Source organism: Trichoderma reesei (assembly GCF_000167675.1).
Source record: "Trichoderma reesei QM6a unplaced genomic scaffold TRIREscaffold_17, whole genome shotgun sequence".
Lineage (NCBI taxonomy): Eukaryota > Fungi > Ascomycota > Sordariomycetes > Hypocreales > Hypocreaceae > Trichoderma > Trichoderma reesei.
The window spans coordinates 679458-699175 of NW_006711164.1; the positions used below are offsets into that span (position 1 = coordinate 679458).

The 19718-nt window shown below is 54.4% G+C and overlaps 1 protein-coding gene across 1 annotated transcript; it reads left to right on the top strand.

Moving 5' to 3' along the window:
* Window positions 1-15330: 15330 nt before the first annotated feature.
* On the top strand, window positions 15331-18923 carry TRIREDRAFT_80265 (uncharacterized protein; the record flags this gene model as incomplete). The annotated part of the gene is made up of 4 exons (XM_006967402.1): window positions 15331-15622; window positions 15790-16962; window positions 17893-18648; window positions 18778-18923. The coding sequence occupies 4 exons, from the start codon at window positions 15331-15333 to the stop codon at window positions 18921-18923; spliced, it is 2367 nt and encodes a 788-aa protein (XP_006967464.1).
* Between the last annotated feature and the right edge of the window lie 795 nt (window positions 18924-19718).

Genomic DNA, 19718 nt, shown 5'->3' on the forward strand with positions numbered 1-19718 from the left:
CTCGGAGGTACATACCAGTACTTGTATGTGGTAGCCAGTCATGATACTGTACATCTCTTGAAGTCCTATCATTTCAGGGCTGTTAGCGACAAGGACTCGAGCTATCGAACGCCGCTGCTCAGACATCGACAAGAAGAAGAAAGGACGGAAAAGGTGGAACAAGCCTGGAGGCACACCATGCCGCTGAGCGTGTCATACCTGTATAAGCATACCATCGTGTCTGCCGTGCATGTCCGTGTAGGTACAGCCAGCGGTCGCGAGCGAGCTGCGAGAGCGATGTCCAAGCGAATACCAACACCTTCTCGCCTTCGAGGCAGGCTAACTCGTTGCGGCCAGCGTGCAGGTTTCTCTCTCCACTGCAACATGGCGGACAATGCCCTGGTCGAGATGACATACGCGCGGCTGCAGCCGTGCTGGCCGTCTCACCTCCCCACGAAGGTGAGCAGGGAGTCTCGGATGCAAGAAGGGATGCCTCCTGACCGTTACGGTGGGCGTGCTGCCGAGGGTGTCGCCCAATGCGTCCGGGTCGCTTGCTCGGTGGCAGGGGGGATGGGGACCCCCCAAGTAGTACTTCGTACCTTGAGACAGATGCATGACTGGAAAGAGCTCCATGCGTTGAGATCTACTGGTAACGGCTCGTTGTAAGGGCAGCCCTGTTGCTCCAAGTGGTTCAACGGTGCATGCTGGGGGATAGGGGCAGGCTGTATTTAGAGAGCTGAGAAGATCTCACCAGCATGTATCCAACCCCAACATCCCAACAGCGTACTTCATACGGCCTGTGTTTCAACCCATGTAGTGCGGAGAATATGTCCTCGCTCGTTGCATGGAGTGCAAGCAGCTCTGAATGATGTGTGTCCTGTACTCTACCGGCACAGTTGGTTAGACCTAGTCGAGGGTCGTTGTCAGATAGTACCTGCAAGAGTGTAACATTAAGTCTTTCACGAGCACTCACCTTCAGGAAGTGAGGTTGTGTGAGTGCCTCGTGCCACCTCGGAGCGTATAATTGTACCTACACATTTCGTGCTCGGGTGAGATAACATATATCATATTTGTATATCCCCCAGATCAACCAGGTTAAATACCTGTTCTGCGTGTCAGTACTGAGGCTGCGCAATTTGAGCGGCTAGTACACATGTCGACACTGCTTGTATTTGGGGAAAGGTGCCACGACACTGCAGCTGAGTATCATGTGTATTGTCAGACATGCCAGCTCACTCTTGTTTTCTGGGAATTATCACTTTGCGTGCAATTTGCTTCTCGAAGCTCACCGACTCACCGCTATCTCGGGTCCAGGGCCTGGAAGACCAGGGAGGTAGTTGAGGCGGGAGCATGTCAGCTCGCTGTTTCATTTGGTACTGTGGTAGTTGTCAAAACGCCCATTCCCAGTCTAGATGCTCGTTAGATCTGCATATGAAGGGAGTCGGGAAATACTGTCGACCAAGTCGTGACTTTATACATATTATTATGGGAGTATTATGCGTCGACAGCAAGTAGTATGCGTATCTAGGCAAAAGCCGCAAGCAGGAAATGACATGACGCAGATAAGAACACGATTGCAGTGCATGCCGATGGGTCTTGGAAGCCTTGGCCTGCAATGTTGACCTATAGAATAGGGAGTCAGTCTCATAGATTGGCACAAAGATGTTATTAGCAGAGAGGCAGCTCACGGTGGCTCTCTTTCGTGCGGGTGAACTCATGCCCGTGGTATCGCGTACGAAGCACAAAGGCACATGAGACTTGATAACCCCCACGGACCTCAGTTGCTCCAGGAGCAGCCAGGCACCTATTAACAGGCGCTGTACATGGGTCCGAGGTGACTTTCCATCTCGGCATGAATCCGTTAGAGCCAAGTAGCAACAGCATCGACATCAAATTCGGGATAGTCCTTGTATAAATTGCAGACTATTCGGCTCATGGTAACACTGAGATTCCCAATCGATCCGAGATCTAGTGACAACAGCGGGCTTGCGGTGTCTAGAGCTTATGCTGGAGGAGTTCACGAATTCTCGACAGTCGATCGAACAGCTGTTGAGTTCGGGTCCGGGATACAACTCGACATTTTGCTCGTAGGAATGCCCCGTGCAGCAAGGATAGTTGCATCCCAGTGGGACGAAGTACATAGTGTGAGACCGCCATCTGCGAAGCTATGCGAGCTTTGGGGCTCCAAGCTACGCAATCAAAGAGCGCAGAGTGAGCCGATTGAGCAGTAACGAGCTGGCACAAAATGTGGGCAGTCTCCAGCCATTGGCTCAAGATACAGTACCTCTCGCGAGCACGGAGCTGGCGTGCACCGCTTCCACGTCTAATCATGTACATGCCTCAAATGAGACCTGTCTGCTCTCCTGCAGGCAGAGTCCGGAGAGCCGGAAAGGCATCCTAGCTCCCATCTCCCGCATGCAGCTAACAGGGCAGGGCGCTCAAAACAGGATGGACCGAGACTCAGTAGCCTGGCAGCGTTGCAATGACAATGAACAATGCCTGCTCCTGCACGAAGCAGGGACGGTAAGGTAGGTTCCATGTATCTTATGGAGTACCGGTACCTGGCAACCAGCCATGCGCCGCCTGTCACGCGCTGATGATGAGAAGGTAAGGTAGGGGTGAACACAACACTTGTAAGCCGTGGACGGCGAGCCTGGGGGAAGGGTCGGTTTCTTGGGGGCCGTTTCTGCGACGCTTGTCGAAAGAGCCTGTTCCGGCCTTGAGGCGATTCGTGTTGCCCTGGTATAGTATTACTGTTCAGATTTCTGAACAGACATCAACATGGCACATACTCCGTGATTATACTCGTACCTCAAAGATGGCGATCGGCAAATTTGCGTTCTATGCCTTTGAATCTCCACCATCTGCAACGACCCTTGTTAGCCACTATCAAACGGGGTGGGAAGAAGGTACAAGTTTGGAGCAAAACGTGCCGCTTCGATTCTCCCGACCTAGATCATCGGCACTTGGCATGTGAGTTTGCGAGTAAATGAGTATGAAGTACTCTGATTTGGACAAAGAAACGGCGAGAATGGCTTCTGTTGTCTTCGTAATATTTGCCCTATAGTAACGTTCACATACCGTGTGTGCTGGTCTGCAGCAACTCCGGAACAGACCGTTAGCATCGCGTTTGGGAGTTGGCATATGATTACTTACGGGCTGTACTTGTACAACTGACTCTTCCGTCTTGCTGGGAACCAATTCATATGCCCCTCCAGGATACCGTTCACGGTGCCGTACCGTATGCGCGGGACTACGAGGCGGCTCACAGCTCCACGAAGTACTCCGTATGACGGTGGTAGAAACGGTGTCGTTTGCTTGACAGGCGAGGTCCGCCAATCGACGTCGAACTTGCCGGGGATATTCTGCTCCGGCAGGCTTGGCAGGATCAGGCATCGCGTGATGGAGTAGCTCGAGCCGTGAGATGAAGCGTCAGCCATTGTAGTGTAGGGAAAATAATACTCGTAGCGCTTCGTGAGAGTGACAAGCGTGATTCTCGTATTGAAGTTTTAGGTGGACAGATCTTGGAGCAGATGCAATCTTGCTCGGATTTACTACATGCCGCACACCAGTATACCAAGTGGTAAGACACCGGTGGAAGGTGCAAGCAAGTGTTTGGATGGTAGCATGAGGCAGGTGCAAAGTAGTACTTGAGTAAGTAAATGCGTGTACGGAATACCTACGCAACACCTTCCGGTTCGAAAATCCTTGGCTGCTTGATTGATCCTGCCATATGACAAAGCCAGTAGCCGTCGCAAGTGCAGAACCTTGGCAGTATCTACCTCTCAGACTGCAAGTACGACTAATACTGTTACTAGGAGTTGATACCTGCCTCAGTTGTGTACTTGCTATCCGTCGCTCCTGCTTTCTGTCTGGTTGTTATAATTAAACAATGTCCCCAATGCCCCGGTTACCTATACGCGTACTCGCAACACTACCACCTTCATAAAAGTCACCCATATGATACCTGCCTAAGGTAGGTAGGTATTGTTCGAGACTGAGGTCAACATCGTACGGTATGCTAGCGTTTGCTACCTCATCTACGTTTTCTCAAATGAGTTATTGCGGTACAGCTTACAACCAGAAACTGAAAGAGTCGTTCGCTAGGAAAAGGACCAGCGTCCTACACGGTCACTCGACCAGCCTGTCAAGACACAGCGCAACCCAAAGCCAATCCGCGAACCATCAATCCGGCCTCCGCATTTGCTCAGGAGAGAGTGAGGAATCAAGCCGAGTTTGAATACAGCTAGGCGATAATAGCTGGTTGCTTCCTTGTCCGGCTCAGTGCCAAGCAATTCGGTCTCTTTCCAGAGAACTTTTGGAGGCATTGGATGGAGCTCGTGGTCGGCGACTTCGTGATCAATGAGCGGTAAACAGTGCAATTCTGCATGGAGCGTCTTACATGCCTACATCGTGGAGAGGTACCTGCGCGCAGGAATAGAGAGCAATCAGTGTTCTGGTGACCTCTCAACACCAACTCAGCCTAGTCCCTCACGCAATTTGCTAATTTTGCAGCAGGTAGACGCCGTTCTCCGAGACCTACAGTACCTTAGTGTCTAAGCAATGTATGTATTGCTCGTACTGCTTGGTAACAGGCAGGTTTGCGGTATTAGCCTCATCAATCATTCCACCAAAACTGAAGGGAAAGGACCTTTCTGGGTTCTTTAAATAAGCACTTGCCACCATTCGAGCGCCCTGATGTGACCTCCCGCAAGAGCTTACTGGACGCCCATTGTCTCAACTAAACAGGCGCAGTTCTTGTCTGGGTTAAGACGACAAAGCCACATTCGAACTGGCCCGGCGCACTGGTCTCTTCCGTGGAGCCGGAAAGCCCTTGCCGGAAACCATGTCGCCACGAATCTTCTACCGAAGCACACCCACAGCGGCCGATGATCCTTGCCTGCAACCCTTCTTGTCTCCTCCCTGCTTTAGCGAAGAGGTGCTACAGTACTCCGTACTACTACTACTACTACTACTACTACTCCATACAAACACCGCTGCTCCGTCTGGCCAAGCGCTTGGACAGGTACTGTACGTACGTACAGGCACAGGTAAAGCAAGGTAAGGTAGGTAGGTATGTAGGCGCAAATTGTGGGCATGGAATGGCACGCTGATTCGTGTGGTGAGGAGCAGACTGTAGACCTACCCGGTATATCGTCGCAGCGCGAGGGAGACGAGTTGGAAGTAGTATGATGTGTGGCCGTTCACACTACGCGTGTTCTACGACATCCGTATTGGCAAGATACTGAGCTCTTGCTGTTCTCTCATTTTCAATCGCGTTCTCACTACCTAGGTGGTTGATACGTTGCAATTCCATGCTCGCAGACTATCACGCTGCGACTACTTGGACATGTATTTAGGCGTATAAGCGCGCCTCATGCGCCAGGAACAACTCAAAGCTTCCACTGCATTGATCGATCCCAGGGCTCGCTATGATACTATTACCACAGGCAAACAGGCTCGCGAGATAGGGATATGGAACAGCGATCCATAAAAATTTACTCTAACCGTCATTCTTCACGAGGCCAGGCCAGGGGGGCGGCTGTGGCGGCGTCGATACGCAGGCTTGGATGACATTTATCGATTCAGAGTAACCGCTGCTTGTCCGAGGAATGACGATATAGTGCCCCAGAGATTGTTGGTAAGCATGTTCCAAATTGCTTGGATTTGACTCGAATCTGACTTAGACCGACGTCTGCCGCAGAGAGTATCGCCCTTCGTCGTACATCTACCGAAACTACAATCCCCGCGACATACCTTTTGCAGAAGCCTGGGTTTATAAGTGCTTGACGGTAGCCCCCGATCATGTACACTTTGGTATGCCAGTGTCTGGTTCAAAGGGATCTTGGGCGGCCGCCAATCCACCTCGCGAGCAGTGTAACGACTATCGGCCCCTAGTGCCCGCAGCAATCGCCCACAGGTACGCATCTCTCAACGACCAGCCGTTACAGCAGGATATAGTTAGTATCGCGTCAGAGCTGGATGATCTCACCCTCCGCGAAGATCTCGCGCCGGATGAATTGAAATCGACGATTTCCGGCTGCGATACCAAAAGCAGCGCTACGACTAAGCCGCAGCCAGGAGGGTCATTTGGCCGACACCTGCGAATCGGGATGGCATCCAGACTGTGCCGGTGCCACCCCACCCACGAGAGCAAACGTCCATCCCACCTCCAATGACTGACTGCCTGAAAGATTCAGCCTGAAGGAGGACGAAGCAAGGGAAGATTCTGTGCTAAGGCCGTGATTCAACTCGCGTAATTTTCCAGTAAGCATGCTTACTCAGTGCATAAAAAAGTCACTATCCTCAACTTAGTAGGGATTTGCAGCACAAATCGCAGTCAAGGGACCTCACCAAGCGTTGCCCATGCGCAGCCCCTATACGCAATGTATCATACTAGCAGGGGTGCCACTTCTTCCCTCTATAGGCTTAGTTGCCAAGACTTATCCAGCAAGTCTAGCAAATTTCATAGACAGCGAGTACAGAAAAAAAGTGTCTGTACTTAATCTAGCAGCTGGATATACTAGCAAGCGCGATGTACTTGCTGTTGCTGCACTTTTTGCTAGGTTATGGTGCGCTGGGTTGCAGTGTGTGTTATAATGCACTTTGCGATGCACTTTGCGATGCACTTTGCGATGCACTTTGCGATGCACTTTGCGATGCACTTTGCATGCTTTTAGTGACTTAGTTTTCTGCTATATTGCCTTATAATATAGGGTATTTATATATGCGATGTGTGAAAGCTTCGGTTAATCTAGGTTGCAAGGATCCGTAAAGGTACAAGATGCCTTTCCCCACAGCAAGATGTATCCCATTCAGCTTGCTTACTGGAAAGCTACGCGAGTTGAATCACGGCCTAAACGCATCCAGCCCAGAGGCTGCCCCCCCCAAACACCGATGCGGACTTGAACAGCAGTTATTTCCCGTTTCAGTTGCGTGAATGTCATGCTTGCAGTCGGCATCTCCGGACGGACACTGTCATGATGATTTCACCGACATTGACGCGTGTGTTGTAAAAGTCGCAGTTGCACCGAGAATCACCAGGCACGTACCTACCGTGCCTGCCAGACAGCTCCGTACACCGCAAGACTGCCGGCCGGGGTTCTATGCTTGTTCCTACCTTACTCGGTACAGCTAATGCCCTTTTCCCTCTCTAGTAAGGGCTCGGCAAAGCTCATGCTGGCAAAGCCATCTACCTATAGGTACTATCTGCACGCAGCACAAAGGAGCAAAGTCACCGTTTCGACTGCGGGCTTGGCGCTGACGGATCTTCTTGGTTCGGGACACCGTTTCCCGACTCCCCAGGGACGGCAAGGTGTGATCGCCATGGCTGTGGTTTGGTTTTCAATGCGAGACGGGTGTTGGTCCGACGGAGAGGTCGTCATCGACTGTACCTACATGCTACCTACAGTAGGTAGGTACCTAGGTAGGTACATTAACCAGATATGCTCCCCGACCTATTACCAGGTAGGTAGCTTGCGTATCCGTATAGTGCATAGTGCTGCTCTACTAAGTTGCGGAGAGTCTTTTCCCCTGCCCGCCAAGCTCGAATATCCAGGGTCTGTCTTTGATGGAGAGAGATCTCGGCTTTCTAGAAGCCTGCCCAAGATCCTTCTGTCGAGCTTTCCAACTTGATTCAGGGACTGAGGCAGGTACCAGCCTGCAAGCTGTGCCCGGACGTGGAGTATCCTGGACTTTCAGGAACGCGCGGCGGAGAGGATGATGCAGAGTAGAGGGTACTCCTGCATGCGGTGTACGTGTACATTCGCAGGCCCAGGTGCCGTGCGATGTAATGACAGGGGAAAGAGCGGAGGGCACCCTCGTATCCTCTCCGCGCTAGGAGAGGCAGGAGCGGCCAGGAGCCCTGGCCAGGCAGGCTCGAGAGCCCGCAGGGGACTGGCAGGGATTCCTGCCTCTCTCTCATTCTCTCTGTCCATGCCATCGACCAAGTCGTCGGACTCTGTCCATGCCATCCAACCGCCCAGCCATCCCGGTCTGCCGCTTGCCCGCCAGATTTTTGGCTGCGGCGTCTGCGTCGGGATCCCTGCAGCACGCACGCATACCCTAGGTGTTGCACTGGCCACTGTCGACAACTCCAAAGAAACAGGTGTCCGTGCCATGGGGATAATAGTCGCCCAGGGCCAAAGGCAAGCTCTCTGAGTAGACAAGCCTGCAGCTGCGTGGCCACGGAGGCATGAGACAATTGCAGCAAGATAAGCGTCTACGTACAACTACGGGGATAATGCGTGGACATCGCTGCGAAACCCGCCGGCGACAGACCGGAGACTGAAGCAGATTGCTCCGGCACCTCCCCATCTGACCACTCCGCTTGATGCACTCGCACGAAAAGGTATGCTCCGACATGATGTCCCTGTGTTCTGCGGACACTGACTGTTACAACACGTAGCAGTGCCTACAGTGCCTGGGTACCTTGTTAGCACAACGTGCTGGTACCGGTAGTACTGCAAAAGCTTCCATTTCGAGGTCCTCCCATGAGGGTTCCGGGCAGGCTATCCGCTTATACACCCTCGCTGCCGTATCGGAGTATGAGATGCTACCACAGATGAGATGCGCAACGAAGGGATTATCAGGCTGGATCTTGGACGATCTCACGACCTCTGGTGCGAACAGGCATGTGTATCTGGAGACTGCCTTGTCGAAGATCCTGGGCGACGTCAACGGTGGTTCACTAGACCCAGTCGACTTGGTGGCATTCCATGTTTCCACGTGCATCAGCCTCTCGCCCTACCGATACATACATGCCACCGTCTCTCTGCGTGCAGAAGGGTAACAACGACCCTTTGCCATTAGCGTGCCGATACGGAGTGCGAGTGGTGCTTGGTGTGAAATGGAGTCCTACAGTATGGATTCCTCCGCTTGCCGTGAGTGCTTGGCCACCTCGGCATTGACAAATTCTCTTGCGTCAGGCAATGCAGACTTCCTCGTCCCGCCTCCAAGAAGCTCACTTCGGACATCCAGAAGCAAATTGAAAGGGTGTCGTTCTGCCTTAGTGGCATTGGGATGTACGACGGCGGGTAGCAGCAATGGCACTACTATTCAACAGTAGTACTAGCTGGATTCATGCTGTGTGCTATCAGGACTATCTTCCACATATGCGCTAGATCGAAGTGGGTGGTCGAGGTGTGCTGGGTCCCTCATCTCGCGCCACTTCATTATGAAAGGGCTTGATGAGCAAGAGAATCGACGAACCGAGTGGAACACCACAATTTCCTCACACGCCCATCCCAGCCTTGGCGCTCACCGTCCACGCTTGCTTGACATGAGCGAACGCCACAAGCGCGCCCACGGTGCGGTGCTTCGGACTTGAGCTGCTATTAATAACGAGGACACTAGTCATACCTATCGTACCAACAATAAGCACTGGAGACTTGTCTCTGTTACTGCCACGAGCGGCGGCGCAGGTCGAATGACCTCTGACGGGCTCAGACTATTCGGAAACGCCGCTACCACCGCTCTATTGAGAGGTATTTCTTCCATAGAGAGAAACTCGTTTGGAGACTGAGGCAGTATGCAATACATGTGAGCACATGTAAGTACTGCCTACCGCCTACCTTTACCTGCACTCAGACAAAAATTCTCTAGCCTAGGCGGCTGGTCCGGCCCGTTTTGTACATGTGGATAATGAAAGGGACCGAACCGCGACTAGACCGTCGAGAGGGTTCTCCGCAACCAAGACAGAAACGGAAATTAGAAAGATTGGTACTGATACTTACCAGGAGGAGTATTCGAGATGAACACATGATGTTAGTTGATGAGCGAATCAGTCCCGGCCAGAGGGATCTACTAGCAATGGAGCTATGTATATCTGACGGAGGATGTGGAATGGTCTCGTCGATTGTCACCGGTATTCCCCTATGAAGTGTCAACGTTGCATTTCAGCAGCACTACCGGTCTACTTAGAGCACTGGCTGCGTTTGAATCGATCGGTTACAGTGCAACTGGTGGCAACAGAGGGCTCCCACATGTAAGTATGTGCAGACGGCATCATTGCTTTGCGTAACGTCTCGCAAGTGACAGCAGCAACACATGACGAGTACTGTTCGAGGACACTCTTCCTATCATGCCATTGTCTACACGTATACTGACGATGCCCAAAGAATTGATCTAGCACATCGCTACAAACTAGCAAACGCGCCGAATCTCTGGTTCGGAGTGGAAGTACTGGAATGGCCGGCCGACATGGGGCGCTACCAAGACCGGACGGCTGCGTCTCTTGACTTGCAAGCATCTTGCCGCGCCTTGCAAGGGATTAGTGCTGACCGAGGCCGCTAACTATTTGGCAGGTGTAATTCCAGGGATGGGTTCGCGCGCCCTCCTATGAGTAGCTTGAGGAAACAGCTCTTGAGCTCCAGAAGCACACTGGCACGTTGCTACCTTATGCATGGTGTGTCTTGTAGACGACGCCCCAGAAGGTACGGAGTACAAGTACTTGTAAGTCAAATTGCCTTCCTGGCTCTTCATTTCACCTGGGCCGTTGTTAGGAGCGGACACCGTGGCTTGGTGGTTTGCTGCTCCGAGATTGATACTAAGTTCTGTCGACTAACGTACTCAATGCCTACCTAGGTAGGCACAGGTATTGCTCGGGGAGATCTCCTACCCACTACGGCCTTGTCACACGGCCTGATTGCTGGTCTGCTATGCTGTATCAGTTGCTTGGATGCCCTGTATGACCTAGCATCGCCCATGCTCTCCAGATTGAAGAGCACCCCTGTTCGTCAACTTGAGCTTTGAGTGCCGGTGCCTCGGAATCGCCCGCCCCCCAAGGGTAAAAGGGGCCATGCCAGCATCCATGAGCAGCGAGGAGGCTCGGAGGTACAGTACCTACTTCGCCCCACTGAACATTCTCTCCGTACTGGAACACGCGCTCGGTCCCACAGAGTGCCTTAGGTGCGTACGTACATGTACTTGTACCTGCAGTTCTTCTTTGCCAGTTTCCTTCTACTCCTCCGAGCACATGGTAGGTATGTACATACGAGTACTACCGAGGGGAAGGAATCGCATTTGCTGTGCAGTAATCTGTTTGTTAGGTACCTACCTACCTACCTATTTCCCGTCCTTGCCCATTCTGAGATGCCGTGGGCATAGGACGATCGCCTCGAATTTGTCGGGTGATTGAGCATGTCCCGATTTCGCTTGTTCCCCTCCATCCTCTTCATCTGTCGTATATCTACTCTGCGCCATACCATGCCGGATCTTAATTTCCTTCTGCATCAGGATACCGCAAGAGACCAGCTTCTATTCTCGATTGTCAGCATCCCATCGCGGAACCCGCCATCGCTTTCTCTCCTCTGGCTGCTGTACAGTATGTTCGCAATGCCACGAGCGTCGCTGACGGGATGCCGCAATGTTATCCTTGGACTTGCATGAACTAATGTAACAACTGGCGTAGGAGCGCATCTACCGCGGAACCTAGCACCAGAGCGAAACATCTGCCACGACGCAACTGTGCCGCAGCAGTTCGACTCTGGTAGTCAAGCTGCTACTAACACCATTGCGAGCCATATGAGACGGAAGTGAAGTGGCTTCGCACGTACGCGGGATAGTCTGCCGTTTTGCGGTATCTTTCCTGCTGTGGCTTGATCATCAGCACCAGACTGGACGTTGGACGTTCTGCAAAGTGAGTTATTACAGCTTTGTTTTTTCGACAAGTTACTCTCTTATTCTCACTTTGACCCCATCACCTCTCGCTCAGGGTGGATGTTGATTAGAGTGGATTGGAAACAATACTCTCTGCGCCAGCCACGCCTTTTGTTCCCAGGGGGCTACCTGATGCACTCCATCATTCTTCCGAATTGCTGCCATCTGCACTGGGCTTAACCGACACACTGTCTCCGTGTTGTCCGGGATGGGAAACCGCATAAAAGGCGAAAGGAAAAAAAAAAAGAGAGAAGAAATAAGATGGAAATGACAAAAAAGAGGAGCGAGAATGGGAAATGTCGGTGGCTGATCTTGCTAACCAGCAACGCCCAGAACGCGAGATATAATACCTCTGCCGCAACTCCTTCACTGGCTGACCGGGCCTGTGGCTTTGTCCTTTTATGAACTTGGAATATATTGACCCTTGGAAAAGTGAAGGCCTAAAGGTAAGAAAGTATACCTCCATCCGTCTGAGACATTCAGTCACCCTTCTCCAAGCCACCATATCTACGTCTACTGCTTTCACAACCCAAAGCAGGCTTCACCGATTTGGCAGTGCTGATTATTAGCATCTCTGAAGGCTCAATCTGGTGTCTTGAACTGCTACAATGGCGACGCTCAGCCAAGCCCGAACGTATTTCCATGACAACACCAACGAAATGGTAGGCAACCTTTCTCGAGTCTCCTTCCCCCTTTTCTTTCAAACCCACCATCGTCTCTTCTCTATCATCTACATGTCTCGGCGATATGATGGCATCAAGCGGTGTCAGCAAGCAATCTGCAAAGGTTTCCATCGACATTCGAATCTGGTGTGATCTGTGGGCGTGAGGCTCGCTAGCGTGCCATGTCGCAAGGTTAGCCAGGCCGGGACTCAACTGAGTGGGCAGGGGAAAGCAGCTCCTGTTTCACCAGCGGCCAGGGGGCGCGCCACCTACGACAGGGTCGAGTGGACCTAAATGACACTGGGTCTGGTGCTCCGCACTGTACTGTCTGGCTGTCTGGCTGTCTGGCTGTCTCTGGCTGTCGGTCGGTGATAGGTATTGGAACAGAAGAAGCTAGGCGAGACGAAGAGCCCCAAGTCTCCAGGTACTACGAGTACGCCCCAGTACATGCCGCCATTGGGTGAAGCACGGCCAGTGGTCGAAGGGCAGGGAGAGCTGGCCAACAGTTGCTGCGCGGCGATGGCATTACCAGGCTCGAGTTGCGCCTTGAAGCCATGGAAGCCATCCGGCATCACCTGAGAGCTGTTCGGCGTGGCTGTACGAGTACTGCCAGTAGTACTGATGGACAGAGCACTCAACAACCTTTATTTTGAGCAGAGTTGCGTCAAGCACAAGGGGTGCCGCCTGGTACCTAGCGTCACCTTTGGCCAGCACTGGGATGTGTCTGAGCCGCGCTTACAGGCAGGCACAAGCCCAATTGTGTCGCGTACGAGTACTCGTACGAACTTGGAGTACCAGGTACGGGAGCGAGATACGTTCAAGCACGAGGCGGACGTTGGATGCAAGCGCAGCGCCCAATACAGACAGGCTGGTGGAGATTTGAGCAGCAGTCGATGGAAGCACAGAGTGGTATTTCACGGCCCCAGATACCACCACCATCCAGTCGTCAAAGCTCTGGGTGGGGTAGCCGCAACCACGGCATCTCTGGCAGAGGCATGCCATGGCTCAAGGCTAATTCAGCTGCGCGGAGTAATGATACTCGCAGCGCGAGCGCAATGCCATCTGCTGGTGGACGAGAGGCAACTGGCAGACGACAGCAGCAAGTCATGTTGCTTGGGCAGAAGACATGACAGCCTCTCTGGTCTGTGAACCGGGCTTCGAAGACGCAAACAAGACAGGGGACGAACATGGATGGGGCACAGAATGGCTCGTCGGGGGTTCGGTGCCCGCCGCGCCGGTAGCCGAAACCGGGGAACGTTCATCTGGTCTGCCCATCCATCCATGGTGTGTGTCTTGTCTTGTCTGTGTCCGCCCAGGGCAGTGATGGAACGGCTCATGCTGAAGGTTGTGCGGTACGTACGACGTGTGCGAAGAGGTACCTACTCGTACCTGTACTCTTTGCCAGTGTGTGCAGCAGTACGAGTACGGGCAAGCTCTTGTTGGTCGCGTGGCGCTGCTGCTGCTGCTGCTGCTGCTGCTGCTGATGATGATGATGATGAGTCTCCTGGCAGCAACAAACGACAACGTCTGCTCAACGGGCTAGTGCCGTTCCTCGTCGTCGTCGTCTTGTCGTGTCTCTCTCTCATCACATCGTCCGTCCGTACCGGTACTTGGCCCCCCTTGTCGCCTGTCGCCCACACACCGCCTGGGCTAACGAGGCGGAAGATGGTGATGGCAATCCCCGGCGCAATCCTGGTCGGCTGGCTAGGCCCGGCTGGCCAATGCCTGATTGGGCAGCTGGTCCTGGTCATGTCGCCCCTGGCTCGACGCACCCACGCCGTTATTGGCCGTTTAATCAAAAGCTCTGCGCCCCCTGTCGCGTCTCCCATGCGCTGGCTGTCCCGGTCCTGGCCTATCCCTGCTCCCCGTCGCTCTCGAGCTGCCTCCCCCGTCCGACCACCCCCTCCCCCCTGCTAGCAGTCCCAAGAAGTATATGGGACCTGGGTCACCTAGGCCCTCTCATTTTTTTTTTTCTTTTTTTTCCCTCTCAGTCCTCTGCCTGGTTTCTGATTATTTTCTTCTACTTCCTTTTTCCTCCTTCTTCAAAAAGCCTGCTGGAGAAATTCACGGGTGGGAGAAGACGCCTTATCCTCCTCCCTACCGCCTTGTCGCGTTTGCGTTGTTTTTCCTGCGCTGCGGTTCCCCATAGACTTGTCTCTCCACAAGCCTCTCGTTTTCGCGGAAGCATCTCGTTTTTGCCTGTCGACACACCGTCCCCCGGTTCTGCATCCCCCCGTTCTGTACGGTACGGCGGTAAGCATCAGTCCTGTACTTTGCATACCACGTCAGATTTCTCCTTGTGCGATACCTACCTTCCTACCTACCTACCTACCTACTGTACTGTACAAAGCACGATACAGTACGTACGTTTCGCCAGTTCCCCAGTCCTCGGTTCAGCCAGAGAGACAGACAGAGAGACAAGAGAGACAGCCGCTTGCTGGCTCCCCTGCTCTTCTTCAGCCAGCACCCCTTCCTTGTCCCCTGGCCGGCCAAGGTATCTCGCCTGTCCTCTCCCCCCCCCTGGCCTGTTCCTCTCTGTGCCTGTCGCATGGCCGCGGCGGCGCAAGAAACCGCCCTGCCACCTTTTGCTTCTGTCCCCTTCCTCGCGAGCCCAGCCCCCCGGTCTCCCGCTCATCCCTCGCTGGCTGGCGTCCCCAATTCACCCATCTGGAGCTAGGCGGTACGACGTCCCCACGTTGCGCCCACTGTGCCTCTGGCCTCGCTCGTCTCTCTCTCTCCCCCCCCAAAGCCCTGCCCTCGTTGCCCTCCCCCGGTCCAGCACTGTACCGTACCGTACCGTACAGTATAGTACGCGAGACCAAGAAAAGAAGTGCTGCTACCGGCCTTGTCCTTTCAGGCCTAGCACGCCTCACCCGTGTCATCCCGGTCAGTCGCCAGGGGATGGCCCACCCCACCACGACGTGCTGGGCCTTGAGTCTGTCAAGGGGGCAGATAAAACATCAAACGCGTCCTATCTCGACATGTTTTTCTCTGCCAGCCTAATGAGCTATTCGACGTTGGAGAGTTACTGATGCGTCTTCTCCATATGCAGCATCAAGCCCACCACCAGCAACAAGGTCATCCGCCTTCGCAGCAGCTCTCGCACTCGCGCCCGCCCAGCATCGTCCACCAGCATCACCAGCAGCACCCGCAGCACCAGCCGCCGCCGCAGCATCACCAGGGCGCATACTCGTCGCAGCACTCGCTCCCGCAGGCGTACCAGGCCAGCAGCCAGGCGACCAGCACGCCCGAAGCCCTGAACTACTACAACCACCCGAGCCCGTACAGCACGCCAGGTGCCACGAGCGGATACACGTCCGCCGGTAAGTCGTCCCTGCGCCGCAGCAAACGCACGCACGCGCGCGATTCCCGCGATGCTGCCTGCCCTGCCCTGCCCTGCCCTGCCCTGCTCTCCCCCGACTCGACTCGCCTCGACTCGACTCGAACCCGTCGCAACACGCTTGCTAACGCGGGTCTCTTGTGCCTCCAGATACCTCCGACATGATGGCCGCCGCCCAAATGCCCAGACCTCCCTACCCGCCAATGTCCTATCATACACCACAGTCCAACTCGCCCGCGTCAGTAGCGTCGCCCTCGCAGCATGACCAGCACCGAAGTTTGTACGGCCAGCCGCCGTCGCAGCATTTGCAGCAGTCCATGTACTACCAGCCTCCGCCCCAATACCAGTCCATGCCCCATCAGGCGGCGCCCTCTCCCTACGCGCAACATGCCCATCATCACCAGCAGTCCATGGCCTCGCAGCCAAACATGATGATGTCGCATGCGGCACCGCAGAACCAGATGCCGCCGCACGCGGCGCAGCACGCGCAACACGCACAGCACGCCCAGCACGCGCAACACGCCCAGCACGCACAGCATGCGCAGGCCGGCATGACGGGCAGCCCGCGGCCCAAGATCGAGCCCCAAGTCCCCCTGCAGCTGCAGAAGCAGCAGCCGCAGCCTTCTCCCATGTCGCAACCCCACCACCAGCAAGGCCCGCCGCAACTTCAGAGCCCCTCCAACCCGTCTCCCGCCGTCAACCCCAACGCTGCTCCCGGCCCCATCCCGGCGACGACGCCTCTGGTCGTGAGGCAGGACGGCAACGGCGTCCAGTGGATCGCCTTTGAGTACTCGCGCGACCGCGTCAAGATGGAGTACACGATCCGCTGCGACGTCGAGTCGGTCAACATTGACGAGCTGTCGCCCGAGTTCAAGCAGGAGAACTGCGTCTACCCCCGCGCCTGCTGCCCCAAGGACCAGTACCGCGGAAATCGCCTCATCTACGAGACGGACTGCAACCGCGTCGGCTGGGCGCTGGCCCAGCTCAACATCCCGCTGCGCGGCAAGCGTGGCCTGATCCAGCGCGCCGTCGACAGCTGGCGCAACAGCAACCAGGACCCCCGCCTCCGAAGCCGAAGGGTCCGCCGCATGGCCAAGATGAACAGCCGCAAGCAGCAGCAGCAGGTCCAGGGCGCTCCGCATCCCGGCGCCCACATGTCGGGCCCCGGCGGACCAGGAGGCCTTTCTGCCGCTCCCGCACCCATGCCCACGGCTCACGCGCCCAACATGGGCAAGCCCACGATAGGCAGCATGGGTCAGCCTATGCACCACCACCATGCCGGGGGCCACCCTGACGGCGGCGCACCCGGTGGAGAAGAAGTCGGTATGTTTCACCAGATGTGATTTTTGACTGTCGCATCTGCTGTATTTGCATCACTTTCTGCCTTTGCAAAAAAAGAACCTCCTAGACAGTTTTTACGCCGTCGAAACGTTGTGTTGATTTAATGATACCAACTCCTTTTTTTACACCCTCTGCAAAAAAAGCACCTTTACACACATCTTGTCTTTTTTGAGAGGGGGGGGAGGGGCCCCTCGTTGTTCTTAATCAGGCCCCCCTTTTATTGTTTCTTTGTTTTGCCCCCCTTTCACCTCTGTTTTCCTCTTATTGTTTCCTCTCCCATCTTCGGCTCTCTACGACTTTAGGGATTTGGGCTTCTGTAACAACTCTTTGTGTGTTCTTGACGTCTGTTTGTTTGTTAAATAGCAATGGGCCGGCTTCGCTTGTCGTCTTACCGCGCATCATATTACCTATCTTATACAGCATGCCTTAATGGCAAGAGGTCGATAGTCGGTCCCTCGGTTGGCACAATCCTGTATATTACCATAAACGTCGCATCGGACTGCCGCTGCTGTCAAGTTGTCTGCTTTGCCGCTGGTTTTCGCGCGACTCTTAGATGAGTTGAAATACGCCTTAGGGCTATAAGAAGTTTACTCCCTCCCCTCTCTTCCCTTTCCCCCTCCCCCCTCCCCCCCCAGCTGGCAGCTGAACTTTTGCTATAGCTACCTAGTTCGGAGGAGCCTTTCTTCTCCCAGTACGCATGGCGGAATAGCTTGCCTTGGTCCTTTGCTGCCTTTCCTACCCTCCCTTTCCCCCGGGGTCCCTCCCCTTTTGCTATAGAAAAGTTTTTAGTCGTTTGGCGTGCTTTCTCTGTCGTTTGATAGTATTGGTCCTCTTCTCTCGTTCGCGTTTTTCTGATCATCCGCGTGTTAGTAAACCATATTGAGTAAAACAAAGGCTAACAGATTTGCCGAGGCAAAGGAAACAACTCATATGAGGACCAGCACCACCATCATCAGGCGCCAGCTGGTCAGATGCCGCCCTCTGGCGGGGACGATGTGAGACAGGCTCACGTCTTCGCGGGATATGCGGGCCCGGGCTCATACCCTGTCGGCGGCAGCGGCGGCCAGGGCGGGTCGATGTCTCATATGGCTCCCCGGACCAGCGGGGCCATACCGGCGAGGAGCCACAGCCGGGCTGACGACGGCAGCAGCAGCAGCAGCGACGGCCTGTTCCCCGACATCCCCGAGGCGAAGCGGCGCAAGTTCATCTTGGTCGAGGACAACGTGCGGGGGAACCGGCTCCGCGTGCGCGTCACGCTCGACGGGGTGGACACCAACGAGATCCCGGACAGCTTCCGTAAGGGGGCGAGCGTGTTCCCGAGGAGCTACTTCCCGCGGGAGATGCAGAGCCCGCCACCGAGCGCCACGGGGTCGCGGTTCTTTGCCGACGACTACTCGGACGACAACGGCGACGACGGCACGCAGGAGACGGAGGGCCGGGAAGCCTCGCGGCGTGGCGGCGGCGGCGGCGGCAGCTCTGACAAGCAGCAGCTGCGGGGGGAGGTGGTCAAGGTCTCCGTGGCCGAGGGCCAGGAGGTGGAGGCGACGATTCCGAGACTGAGGAAGTCGGGGCGGGCCAAGGAGGTGCGGCTCAATGACCTCGGGTACCGCATGGCCTGGTTGCAGAGCCGAGTGTTTTCCGGCCGGACGGTGTTTCTTCAGCGAGCTCGTGAGTGTTTTGATTTTCCCAAACTACCTATACCTTGACATGGTGGATGGACATATGCAGTCCACATAGCTGGTGTTGTAAGAAAAATGGCGAGGGAAAAAAGAAATGCTGACAGTAAAATTGTTCTAGTTGACTGCTACCGGAACAAGACCCGGGCGGCCATTGAGAGCACCATGGCCGACGTCCATGCCGTTGCGCCTCATTTCGAGACGAGGCCCGGTAAGCGACGATGGGTCGGGCGGATGAAGCGCGGAGCGAAGAATGGGGATGATTGAATGAGAGGGCTCTCGAGATGTGGCCTTCCTTTACGATGAAAACCCCAGTTTCTTTCGATGTGGTCTCTTTGTCACCGTGTAGGTATTACTGGTTGCTGCCAGTGTCCTGTGTCATGCATGGGATGGTGGTCAGTCAAGCCGTGTTTCGTTTGGGTGGAATGTTTGTTGTCTTCTTCGGGTATATTGGTTCATGATGAGCTACGTCCTTTTTCCCTCTTTCGATTTCTTCGTGCGTTGATTTGCTGCAATATTATGTCTGTAATGTATGTCATATTTCATGTTTCATGCTCTTTATGTTATTTACGTCGAGGTGGGAAGAGAGAGAGAGAGAGAGAGATGGAGAGATGGAGAGGGGGGGAAAAGCGGAAGCATCTTGGTCGAGCGTTTCTATATGCTGTGTACTCTTGATAACGGGACTAATAATGGGTTGGCTTTCTTGCGAGCGAGCAATGACTGACGTTGAGGGATCGTGGGGAACGACTCTGGGGTTTTGACTATAGGTAGTAGGTAGCTTAGATGGGGTGGCATTTGAGCGGGTTTTTTTTTGGGTATGATGAATATATCATGACACTGTTTCTTTTCTGTCATTACGGGGTTTTACTTTCCTTGCGTTATGATCTACACCAAGTGAAGTGTTGTCTATAGACGTTTCTCTTGAATGGCGTGTGTTGTAATACTAGGTTAACGGACAGCCCTGGTTCAGGAAGCTGATGAGGCTGGCCATGGACGCGAATGGGACGTATGAGGGAGATGATATGTGCTGAGATGGCGCACATGTGGGTATTTGAACAAAGG